This window comes from Pongo abelii, chromosome 16 (genome assembly GCF_028885655.2).
Source record: "Pongo abelii isolate AG06213 chromosome 16, NHGRI_mPonAbe1-v2.0_pri, whole genome shotgun sequence".
Classification (NCBI taxonomy): Eukaryota; Metazoa; Chordata; class Mammalia; order Primates; family Hominidae; genus Pongo; species Pongo abelii.
Window position 1 is genome coordinate 69,066,958 of NC_072001.2, and position 12,626 is coordinate 69,079,583.

The 12,626-nt window shown below is 48.2% G+C and overlaps 1 protein-coding gene across 8 annotated transcripts in view; it reads right to left on the reverse strand.

Annotated features, from left to right (window-relative positions):
* The window catches only part of MEGF11 (multiple EGF like domains 11), a 374,950-nt gene that overhangs the window by 60,055 nt on the left and 302,269 nt on the right, over positions 1-12,626 (reverse strand). For all 8 annotated transcript variants that reach the window (XM_054532820.2, XM_024232600.3, XM_054532818.2 and 5 more), the window contains 2 exons: positions 7,746-7,958; positions 459-633 (listed from right to left, as the gene is read on the reverse strand). In XM_054532820.2, coding sequence (XP_054388795.1) covers positions 459-633; positions 7,746-7,958 — 388 coding nt within the window. The remainder of the gene's footprint in view (positions 1-458; positions 634-7,745; positions 7,959-12,626) is intronic.

A 12,626-nucleotide genomic window follows, 5' to 3' on the forward strand; every position in this document is an offset into this window, starting at 1 on the left:
TTAATATTCAGCAGTAAGAGAATGGCTGAGTAAACTGGGGGTACATCTGCTCTTGCAGTGTTATGCAGCCATTTAAAATGATAATTAAGAAGCCCAAGCAGCAACATAGCAATGTGGGTGAAAGAAAGCAGAATGCAAAACTGTCTCTGTACATTGTGGTTTTTCTGATATAAAAATATTGTGTGCATAAGGATATGGATGGGGAGGAGCTGGGCACAAAGGAAGGCAACCTTCAGAGCTGGGGGTGATGGAAAGACCCCCTCCTCCTATTATTTTTAGTATTCCAAACCCTGGCCCTTTGAGAACTGCTTCAGGGGCTCTCCCCTCATGAAGTCTATCTCTGAGACAGACACAAGGAGGCAGCTGGGTACAGGGCCACATTCCTGATTGCACCGGGAAGTGAGAGGAACTGGCCCGGTGCGGGTCAGGAAGGCCACGGGAGGTCCCTCCCATCTTACCATGAAGCCTGGAGCACAAGTGCAGCCCCCAGTGATGCTGTGGCAGTCGGCGCCATTCTGACAGGTGCAAGGCAGCTGGCAGCCATCGCCATAGTAGCCAGCAGGGCAGGATTCATTGCAGTGGCGACCAGACCAGCCTGGCTGGCAGGTGCAAGCTCCAGTTACTGGGTGGCAGCTGCACAGATGAGAGAAGGGTGAGAAGACAGCTCGTTCTGGGAAGCAGCCATGTCCCTGCCCTGTGTCTACCGCAAGCCTGACTTGCCTAGGGTAGCAGGATCAAAGGACCTCTGGGATTAAATTGCTCAATGCCTTTTCTGTTTATCAGAAGATGCCAAGGCCACATGGTCTCATTAGCACCCAGAAGCTGAGGCTTAGGGTGATTATATAACTACCCTGAAGTTATATAGAGCAGGATTAGAACACAGGTCTTCTGACTCCCACACAAGTCTTTTTTATAATTCAGACACATGGAAATCAAAACAGAGTGGCCTTTTAGTCCCTTGGCTTATAGACTATGCGGTCCAAGACTTCATCCATCCCTCACCTAAGGTGAATGCCTAGCGTGGGAATAGGACGAGAAGGTAGCAATGATACCCCAGTGGCTCTCCATATTGTAGGTGTTCAATGAATGTTGGGCTGAGTGAAAACAAGACTTTGGGCCAGATGTGGCCTCCTCTCTCTGGCAATGTCTGCCCTGGAGAGAGCAACCCCAACCTATGCTTTGCCAGGCTCTTTAACAGTGAGCAAGCTCTTCTCCATCTCTTGTTTAGGCTAGAGAAAGGACCATTCGGCTAGAGGCAGGGGATCCCTGGCATGACCTCCAGAGAGTGGGGCAACCTCTAGCTGGCAGCTCTCTGATCCAATAGCCAATGTCTATTCATGGCCAGCGGGATGCCAGTTGTAACCATGTGCTGTTCAGAACTCCTGCGGGAGCATAATTGACCTATGGCCCCAGTGCTGAGTCTGAAATCCAGAGGCCACATTTCCCCTGGGCCACTCCCAGCGGGAGCACAGCAGGGATACTAAGGTGGGCACACTCTCGGGAGGTCTGGGACTCCTCTGATGGTTACCTTGGCTTTAAGATACCCCATCCTGGCAAAGTTTCTTAGAACCGTGCTGTGGGTTAAGACTCTTTCTCCCAACTTTCCTTCCTTTCTTCCTCACATGTGATCTGTCAGCTCTCCCAGCCTCCTCGGCTTCCTCCCCACTTTCCCTCACAGATGCTTCCCCTAGTAAACCTCTTGCTCTTGGTATCTGCTTCTGGAGGGGCCCAGACTAACACACCAAAGAAGTGCTGGGTGGTAGAGACAAGCCTTTTAGATTCCTTGTGGCATTGGCCTCCCTGCTCTGGAGCCCAGCTCCGGTGATAAGGTCAAGAGAAGCATGCCCTGGGCTGGCAGGGGGAACCTGGGGCAAGTCTTGGTTCTGCTAACTTCCATGGGGCCTTGGTGCCTTGCCCCGCTGGACCATTGATGGATCCCCAACACCTGGCTCATATTCACTGCCCTGGTGAATATTTGGAAATGAATACAGCTTCCTCTAAATATAATTATCTTCCATTGATTCTTTATTCTTTTCTGCTGATTTATCATCTATCTTCTCCACTAGGTTGCAGCTCCATGGGGGAGAGCCATTTGTCTTGTTCCCTTCTCAGGGCCCAACAGAGTCCCTGGCACACTGGAGGTGCTTAATGTATATTTAGAAAATTAATTAATGAGCAAACTAATTGTGTGAAGCCTAGCCAAGCTGTTTCTCTTCTAGGGACCCTGGTTTTCTCACAGAAAATGAGGGGGTGGATAGGAACAGGCAATTCCTGAATAATAAGTGAAAGTAGCTAGTAATCATTTCAGAAAAGTGTTTAGTCTCATTAATCATCAAGTCTAAACAACAATTGGACACCACTTTTCCTCCATCAAAACAGTGAAGATGCTTTAAAATGCTGGTAAAGGTTTCAAAACAATCTGAGGTTACATATCAGGAGACTTAAAAGTATTCAGACTCTGGTCTTGTAATTCCATTTCTAACACTCTATCCTAAGGAAATAATCATAGTTGTGGAGAAAGATTTATGCACAGAGATGTTCCCTGAAGCATTATTTATAACAGTGGAAAATGGAAGGAATTTAAATAATAATAACTAATATGTGACCAGGCTATTGAGGCACTAGGCATGTTATATATATATTTCTAATCGTCAAATAAGCCTGTGAATTAGGTATTTGAGGCTGTATTTCACAGATGGCATTTAGAGGTTATGTGACTTGCCCAAGGTCACATAGCTAAGACAGTGACTGGCAAAGCTGGGATTCAAACCCAGGTCTGTCTGGCCACATTTTGTCCACTGCCTCATGCCACCTCTCACCACAGGGTATTGGTTAAATGAATTATGACATCCATATGAAGGAATGCTAAGAGATGTATTCAATTGTTTCTCAAAATGTTTAATGATATAAGGTAAAGTGAAATAAGCACTTTGTATACAAAGCCATTTCTATCAATGCTGCATCTGTTGGCTAAATCAAATCTTTCAAATATGAAAATATATCAAATCTAAAATATGAAAATGATATAGACATCGACAGATTTACCTCAAAATGGCTTTTGTGCTATCTCTGGATTGAGAAACTGAGTGATGCTAAGTTTTTTCTTTAAATGTCTACGTATTCCCTAACTTACCAAAACTGAGCATCTATTTTATTTATAAACAGATGTAAAGCAATAAAAATTGTAAATATCTAACAAAGAAGAATGGGTGTAAAGCATGAGTGTTCAAAGACTTTCTGACCTTTACAGTTTGAGAAAAATTCCTCTCTGAGTCCCAAGGCACTGGAAGGGGAGACAGCGACCTGCATGGGTATCGTGGGGAAGGCGTGCCCCTTGATGGCCCTGACGCTCTGCCAGATGGTTTTGGAGCACTCTTCTCTTTAGGTTGCATCTTTCCAAGAGCTTCCTTTGAGGTTTAGGGTTAGCATAGAGAGACTGGCTCAGTCACGGTTGTGGAGACTGACATGCTTGAACCTAGGAATGACCTGGCAGGTCTTGGCTGCAGCCATCAGCTCTGCTGAGCAATGGAGATTCTAAAAGGTCTCAGGCACCTTTCTGCCTCTTCCATCAATAGATCCTTCTGCTGTCTCTGCCTAGCAAATGGTCAAGCTGGAGTTCACCCATTACATGCTCTTACTTTGGTGAGGGCACCACCTTGTGAAAAGCACACTCCACACACAATGAGCTAGCAAATGCTGACCTAAGTACTCTCTGCATTTCCTGCTTTTGATCTCTGCTGCCGTCACTTTGGCTGCTCAGGGATATGTTAGGCACTAATTTTACTCTACTCTGAGAACCAGAAGGCTCAAAACCGAATCTAAAATCATTCCTTTTTTTTTTCATATCCCTACAATTCTATTTCTAGAAATGGGATATCTACTTTCTTAATTTGATTACTCGTCTTATAGAAACTCCAAAAGTCCCTTTGAAAAGAGGATGGAGAGTGACAGCTGACTGATCATGATGGAGAGCTGTGATCGCCATGCTTGGAACCTTTGTCCCTCAGCAGAGTGACTTGCACAGCCCCTCTCCCAGGCATCCCTTCTTCCTGGTGGTGGTCCCCATTCTCTTGAGTCACATAGCAGGCCAGGGACTGCTGTTTTTGGATCAGGCAGAAGTTACAGTCACTGGTGTTTAGCCTGCTTCCGTTCTCTCTGGTTTTTTCTTTTCTCCCATTTCCCCCAGACATAGATTAATCACAAGTTAATAGGAACCAAAAGCTGAACAATGCAGGAATCCTTCCAGAGTGGATTTTTTTGCCTTTCTTTCAGCTGCTATGAGATTTCTATCAATGCTGCATCTGTTGACTAAATCAAATCTTTCAAAGGTAATACACGATCATGGCTGCTGGAATTAGTCTATGACAACCCAATTGTGGAGGGAACATTTAAGAGCCCTGACACACAGGTGCTTTCTTTCTCAAGATTATTCCTGTATAAAGGAGGATGGTTTCTTTGTGTGTGCTACAAAGAGTTGATAAAAGGAATGAAGAGTTGGAGAATCTCACCAGCCACTTCTTCCTTCCCAGGGCATGGATTCAATCTCTGTGCAGCAGCCTTGCCAGAAGGGCACAGACCAGAGAGGGGCTGGAGCTGGGTGGCTAGGGCTTTCTTTGGCTGGGGGCTGGGATTACTTTGTCTCCCTAGGAAAGACGCTCAAGACCTTGTACACTGTTGTGGTGGGGGCTTTGTTGTAAGTTCTGCAGAAGGCAGGGAGCTTTGAGGCTAGGCTTCTAGGGATCCCACGTTCCTTCTCTCAGGGAGTTGGGTGGAAGCTTCACTTTCAAAGACCACAGGAAAACATTTCCCCCACTGGGTTGATGAAAGGTGATGGACAGATTGGGAAACTTATGCATAGAGGGGAGAAGGACGTATATCTTATGTGCATATATCAAGTGCCCTTATTACGGACACTTGCTTAGACAGAGGTAGGTTTGAGGGCAGGACTCAGAAGTCCCAATCCCCACTCAGTACCTGAACTTTAACTGTCTTAAGATTAGAAGTCACAGAGTCATTCCTTTGCTTTTCTTGAATCTCAAGAGAAGACTCTATAATGGGCCAAAAAAGGCTCATGGGAAGAGAGGGGCTGCCCTCCATCCACGTGGAGGAAGAGAGCTGTTTTCTGGTGTCCATAAGAACAATCAAGTGCAGAATGAGAGAGTTCATTTAGCCCAGAGGCTCTCAACCTCTGGGAATTTTTCCTGCCCAGCCCCACCCTGGGACATCCAGCAATGTCTGGAAACATTTCTGATTGTCAGAACTTAGGCAGTGGAAGAAGGGTGCTACTGGCATCTAGTGGGTAGAGGCCAGGGATGCTGCTCAACATTCTACAAAGCACAGGACAGCCCTCTACAACAAAGAATTACCCAGCCCAAAATGTTCATGGTGGCAGGGTTGAGAAACCCTAACCTCAACTGAACAAAAACTTTGTGCCAGGGGCTCAGTCACTGGGCCAGTGTACCAAGAGAAAGGGAGAAATATGTTTTTTTTAAAAATAGGGTTGACTTCAGCTAATGGGTAGAACCTCCTAGAGGGATGGGCTGTTTAAGATGAGTTCAGGGACTCCTCTTACTGAAGGCCTACTCTGTGCAATGCTGAGGCTAGAGGCCACAGGGATGCACAAGCCAGGCTGCTGGTGCCCTCAAGGAGGTGGTGATGCAGACTCAGAGGAGACCAGGCTGGGGAGTAGACTGGTGGGCACACTCAGAGCCCCCACTCTGAAGAGCTGCTACTCCCTCCCAGTCCCTGATACATGATACGTTTTAAAGACAGTAAAGCAAATAATTATCAATATTGGATGGGCTGAGATTAGCGGGAGAGAAGAGGGAGTCCTTTCAGATTAATAATGCATCGAGGACTCCTTCAGAGGAAGGATGAATTATACAGGGCATGGTTGCCCAGGCACAGGAGGAAAACAATAGCTCTTTAATTTGGGGCTTGGTTAGATTTCTGTGGCAGGAGCTCCCTGCATTGGACCCCGGCATCAGCCTTGCTTCCTGTCTCAGAGAGGGTCCTCCCTCAGCTTCCCAGCAGGAGCGACAGATCCTGGAATATTAGTATTTAGACACATGGAACAGTCTGAGCCAGCTGCCCAGTCCCCTGACCAGCCATATGAGACTTCTGTAATTAGTGCCTTGGAGCTCTCGCTCTGCTCTCCAAACCCAGCCCAGATGCCACCTCTTCTAGGAAGTCTTCCCTGACCAGCATCACATAGTCCTGGGTCACAGTTAACTTGGGCACATGTTGGGACCCAGCAGGGCCAGCCACATATATTTCATCAGTTCTAAGATGTACTTCTCCTCTACATTTTCACATCTCTGATATTGGGTATGCTGTACAATCAATGGTATGTCATGGTTCAGGTGATAGAATTTTCCTAGTAGTAACCCAAATAAAGCTATGCCTCACTACTGGTATTGTCTTGTATTTGAAGAAATATGGTAGAAGGTGCTCAGGGTTTCCTCCTCATAGCCCAGCCCTGCAGGCGCTCAGTGTTTGTTGAATGAATGACCGAGTGAATGAATGCTCAGGTCATGGACAGGCCAGCTCCACTGGCTCTAGCACCCTCTCTGGACGGGCTCCTTCCCGGGCCTTCCACCTCTGCCTCACACCAGCCCAGCTGCTCCACTCCAGGGAGGGAGGACCTTTTAGTTTAACTCATAACACTTTCTGAGATGCCTCTGCTTGCAGTGAACGAGGCTCCAGAGTGATTTGTGAAAGATCAAAGCCCGGAAGCAAAGAGGGGCCAAGGCTAAGTCCTGGCCGTCCCAGCGACAGGGCTGCAAAGCAGAGGGATTCTCTGTCTGCCCTGCAAACAGCAGCAGCACCCATGCCCAGGGTGGCCGGTCTTCCCTGGTCTGTCCGTAGGCCTGAGGGAGAAGGGATGCTCCCCTGACCTTCGTCACCCAGATAAGAGGCAGCCACGATAAAGGGCTGTGGGGGCATTTATCCGGGGCTGACAGTCTCAATTGTTACCTGGGGCAGTGCCAGCTGGTGCATGAAGCAGGCAGGGAAGGGAGCTGGGAGTAGTAGCCCGGAACAGCTCTGGCTTCACAGGTTCAGACTCCTTTGGAAGTGGGGTGTAGGGGGGCAACTTCTGCCCAGATGTCCCCAAGCCACAAAGGACACAGAGTGCTGGGGGAGGGGCTGGCCCCAAGTTCAGGCCCTGATAAAGGGCTGCCCCTGTTGTTCCTGCTCCTCTAGCCTTGCCAGCGCCTGTTGGGACAACTCTCCTTAGGCCCTGGATGGCCCTAGCGATTTTTAAGGTCCCTTCTAGTCCTGACCTTCTGCAACTCAAGCCTCTACTTCTGCCCTAGTGGCCCTGTCTCTGGTTGGATGCCACGCAAGTGGAGGGGAAATATTCTCCAGGACAATGTGCTCAGAGCTTGTGGCACCCGAGCCCTGCCATCCTAGCCCCCAGGGTCATGCAGCTATGCTCCACCCTACCTGCTTGTTCTCTCCTTGCTCCCATGTGTGGAGTCTCAGACAGGCACATTTGGAAAAGCAGGTAGCCAGGTGTGGTGGACAGAGGTGAGTGATCTGGCTCTAGTCCTGACTGTGGCTATGTGGCCTTGGCTTCTCCTTTCCATCAAAGTGATTCTCAGGGCTCAGTGCTGAGGTCCTAGCCCTTTCCCTACCCTGTCTGGATGTCCGTGCTAGAGGTCGGGGGCCACATCCTAGCAAGCCTCCTCTCTACCTGAGCACCCCCCGCCCTTGTCCCGGACTCGCCCATTCCCAGCTCATACCTGATGGTGTTGTCAGCGTCACAGGGGCAGGGCAGGGTGCAGCCTGGGCCATGCAGGCCCTCCGGGCACAGTCGCTCCTGGCAGCGTGGGCCCTTGTAGCCAGGCTCACACTCGCAGGCACCCGTGGTGGGTGAACACTGCCCCCCATTGTGGCAGTCACAGCGCTGCGAGCACTGGAAGCCAAAGGTCCCGAAGGGGCACTCCTCTTGGCACCTGTGGGAGAGCAGAGTGGGGCTGAGGCTGTGGGCCAGGATCCCTCGCCTGTGCTTCAGGATCCTCCAGGATGTGGTCCTCCTGGCCATCTGGCCGAGGCCTGGTGTGCTCCACCCTGCTCACAGCCTCCTCCCCTTTTCTCTCTCCTCCTCCAGGAAGTAGTCCATGGTTTAGTTCGCCCCAGTCATTTCTGCCTTTCATGCCAGGTCTGCTCAGTCCCCCCAGCAATGAGTTGGTACTACCATATTTTATTGATTCCAAGCCTAAGAATTTTTAAAAATTAAAGTTGTGGTGAAATATACATGTTATGGTTTAAATGTTTCTCTCAAAATTCTCATTGAAACTTAACACCCAATGCAATGGTATTAGGAGGTGTGGCCTTTGGGAGGTGATTAGGGTATGAATGGATTCGTGCTCTCATAAAAGGGGCTGGAGGGAGCCAGTGAGGTCCCTTTCTTTTTTTTTTTTTTTTTTTTGGCTCTTCTATTCTTTTCACCCTCTGAGGGTACAGCCTTCAAGGCACCATTTTGGAAGCAGAGATCGGGGCCCTCATCAGACACCAAACCTGCTGGCCCCTTGATCTTGAACTTCTCAGCCTCCAGAACTGTGAGAATCAATGTCTGTTGTTTATAAATTACTCAGTCTCGGGTATTTTGTTATAGCAGCATGAGCAGACCAAGACAGTACGCCCCATAGAATTGACTATTTTAACCACGTACAGTTCAATGGCATTAAGCACATTTGCACTGTTGTGCCACATCACCACCACCCATCTCCAGAATGTTTCCATCTTCCCAAACTGAAACTCCACACCCATTAAACAAAAAACCGTTTAGATGGGTTTAAAAACACCTTGCTTTTTTTTGTTTGTTTGTTTGAGATGGAGTCTCACTCTGTCATCCAGGCTGGAATGGCATGATCTTGCTGCAACCTCTGCCTCCCAGGTTCAAACTATTCTCCTGCCTCAGCCTCCTGAGTAGCTGGGACTACAGGCGTGCACTGCCACGCCCAACTAATTTTTGTATTTTTACTAGAGACGGGGTTTCACCATGTTGTCCAGGATGGTCTCAATCTCTTGACCTCATGATCCACCTGCCTCAGCCTCCCAAAGTACTGGGATTACAGGCGTGAGCCACCTTGTTTTTAAAATATATTTTTATATCTCTAAAATTAGATAAGTCTTGTAATTGGTGACATGTCATAGTTTAATTGCCAGTGTTTTTCATTCTTTGCAGCATATGAAACAATGATGCATCTTACAATCAGTGGCACCTTAGATTTGCTGAAATGGGGTGATTTTGTTTCTATACAGTATCTCTGGTTTTTGAGCCTTTGGGCCAGATGTACAGTCTCTCTTGTCCTACTGGGAGACATATCTCCTCCCTGACTGCGGATTTTCCCTCGAGTAGAGGAAGCGTCTTCCTGCATCGGACTATAGAATGTCCTGTGACAAGGGCTATTTTCCCTTCCTTGGAAGGAGGTCCCCTCAAGGTAGGGGCTGAGTCTCTCCCATCAGCCTGTGAGCCCCTAAGGAGGAAGCCTGGGACCCCCTTTGTGTCCTGTGTGTGTCTGGGCTAGTACTTAGAGCTCCCAACGTAAGGATAATTATTCAGCTTCATTTAACTCACAGCCGTGGGTGTGGCTCCTCCGTGGGCGAGTGTGACCCCCACTGCTGACCACCTGGTTTCCTGAATGTGCCTCAACACCCCTTACCCCCACCCTGGGCTCTTTCCCAGGGGATGCAAACTTATTGTCACAGCAACTAGATCCGGATAAGTCAAGGGTTAAACCTGGGGGAATAAGGGGTAAAAGAAGGGGACGACTTCTGGCATCCCAAAGACAAATGGAAATGGCCTCTGACCTCTGGGGTTCTGGGATATCTTTGTTCCAGCACCGATTCCACAGTGTGGATAATGGAGAACTAACCTAAAGCTCTGACATCCTCTTCTTTTTCATAAAATGGGACGATACTCACTAAACCTCATCAGGTTCTGTAAGAATTAAATGGGATAATGTGTGTAAACATTTAGAAAGGCGCCCAGACCATAATTGGGGCTCAATTAGAAAAATTAGTTATTTTCATTAGTACTCATGTTAATATTGTTTTCAACAGTTCTTATAACAGAGCCCATCTGACCTTCTGGCCTTAAATTCAGGCATGAAAAAGCCCAAAGGGAAAAATTCTAAAATGTTAATAGTAGAGTGGATTTGAGGAGTTAGTGTTTTAATTATCATATGTTTCCATTTTCCAGGTTTTCTGTATATCTTCTACAGTAATCAGAGGGGAAAAGCAATTAAAAAAATACAGCTCTAACCTCTTTCTTATGTATTTTGGAGGATCGTGGGGGTGGAAGTACTCTTCTACAGACAGGGCAGGGAGATTCTCTGTCTGGGTGACTCAGTTGTCTATGGTGAGGGTGAGTGGCCAGACCCTCGTGGATGTGGCGGGGCCAGCTAGCAAGTGTGTGGGGGATGAGAGCAGCCAGTGTGTGGGGCACCAGCCTTGGCAACTTGAGACTGGGGTGTTCTTGTCTCTCTTCTGTGCCTTTGTTGCTCTGCGCCCCCAATGACGAGGAGAAGAGGACAGTGACTGGGGTCTGGCCTTGAGTGCTTCCTTCCCAAGAAGATGCCACTAGCTCTCCCCTCTCAGAGCCACTGTAGCAAAGGAGTGATCTGGCAGAATAGTGGGGCAGCAGGGATCATGATGACGACACTCCTGGGCACCGTATACTGAGGGGCTTCCAGCTGCTTAGGCCCCAGAGCCTGTCCCCAGCCCCTGGAGCAGCACATATTCTCATCACCCTCACTTTGGAGTTAAGGAGGCTGCCATGAGACAAGTGAGGCAACTGCTCCAAGCTCACGCAGCCTGCATGTGGCTAAGATGACCCCAGATTGTCTTTCTGCAAATCTTGTCATATGTCAGCCAATCTGAGGCCTCATGAAGGGAAAGAGAGCAGAAAAGAGAGGGAAGAAGAGGCAAGAAAGAAGGTGATGTCTGGGGAAGGAATGGAAAGTAGAAGACAGAAGGAGGAGAAGTAGAATGGGGGAAGGGAAGGAGGGAATCTGAGGCAGAAGGGGAGGAAAAAGAGCAGCTGAAGACCCGAATAATCACTATCTGAGTTGCCTGCCAGCCCCTGTTCAGCCTGCAAATGGATTTCTCCAGAAGTCACTGTGCTTTGCTGGCCTCGAATGTCTCAAATGTGGGGTGAAAAAACTCAAACCAGATACCTCCTGATACCTGTTCCTTTTCAAACATTCCTGCTCCCTCCTGCTTAGCAGGACTGCACAGAGCCCTGAACCCTAAGCTCCTCTGAAGGGCAATTCCGTAGCCCACTATATTTTTGGGGTGCCTGGATCTACAGCCCCAGAAAAGCAATCTGGAAATGAAATATTGACAACCTAACTCATTTACATAATCAGCCTCTTTTTTTCCCTACTCACAATTTAAACAACTTATTTATTTAGAGATCAAGCAACGACAGCTAATGAATTTTACACAAAGCATGCTAATAACGGGGCCTGCGGAACAGAAGGGTAATCACAGCAGGAATTAGTTTTCTACTTAAACATCCTTCCATTGCACCATATCAATCTAATGTGTCCGATATTGCCATTAACAACCAGATACATTGCTCAATTAAATTACAAAATGAGCTGCAAAGCCCTCGTTACATTTCGTGTTTAATTTGCACTGGTTTCTGCCTATCCGGGGAGGCCTGCATTATTACACCCACTCAACTTTAATATGCTCGTGATGATTTGGGGTGGGTTAATGCAGCTGTCACCTATGAAATTAATGGAGGCAATTTTACAAAATATTAAACACCAGGCAGCCCGTTTAGGTGAGAAGCCCAAATGCTGCCTGGCCTCCTATTCAACTCTCCTGTGGTTGATAGGCAAAGCTTGCTGGAGGGCCCCTTGGCTTTAGGGGTTCCTCTCTGCCCAGGATCATGGACCAGCCTCCAACAAGCAGAGAGATTTTGGATTATTTCTCTATTTGGCACATCCTGACAGGGAAAATCGACAGCACCAATGAGCTAGGGTCTACTGGTATGGAGTCCAGCCGGCTAGAGCCCTGGGCCTGCTCATTTCCAACAACAAGCGGGCGGTTTGCATTCTCATGAGAAAGTGGACTGACAAAGGAGGCCTGTGCTGGCTTGAGGGTCTTCCTGATTCCAGTCCTTACTGGCTCATCCTGAGCATTTCCTTATTTGGGGAGATGGTGAGGATGGGAACATGCGCTCAATGTTTCAGCCCTCCCTCCCACGGGTCAGGGAGGGACGGATCCCCACATGCCACACCCCACGTTCTATGCTGGGGAAGCTCACGTTGATGAACACTGGCTCACAAAGAGATCAGATCTGGCTTAAAAGACTTCCAGCCAGAGGCAAATAAGCCCAAGGCTAATGGACAATCTCTTTTCTGGACATCACTAAGGATTTGGGGCTGATTCTAGTGAGAGCTGGAGGAGCCCCGATTATGTCTATTAGAAATGGAGGGATTCATTGGTTAACTCAGCCTCCATCCAGGCTTCCTGATGTCACCCAGGCAGGGAATGATGAAAAATGTTTCCTCATTTTGTCTGAGAAGAGTATAAAGTCCAGGAGCCAGAAATGAAACATGGATCCCCACAGAACCAGGCATGGGGTGTGGGGGCTGCCTCTGTAC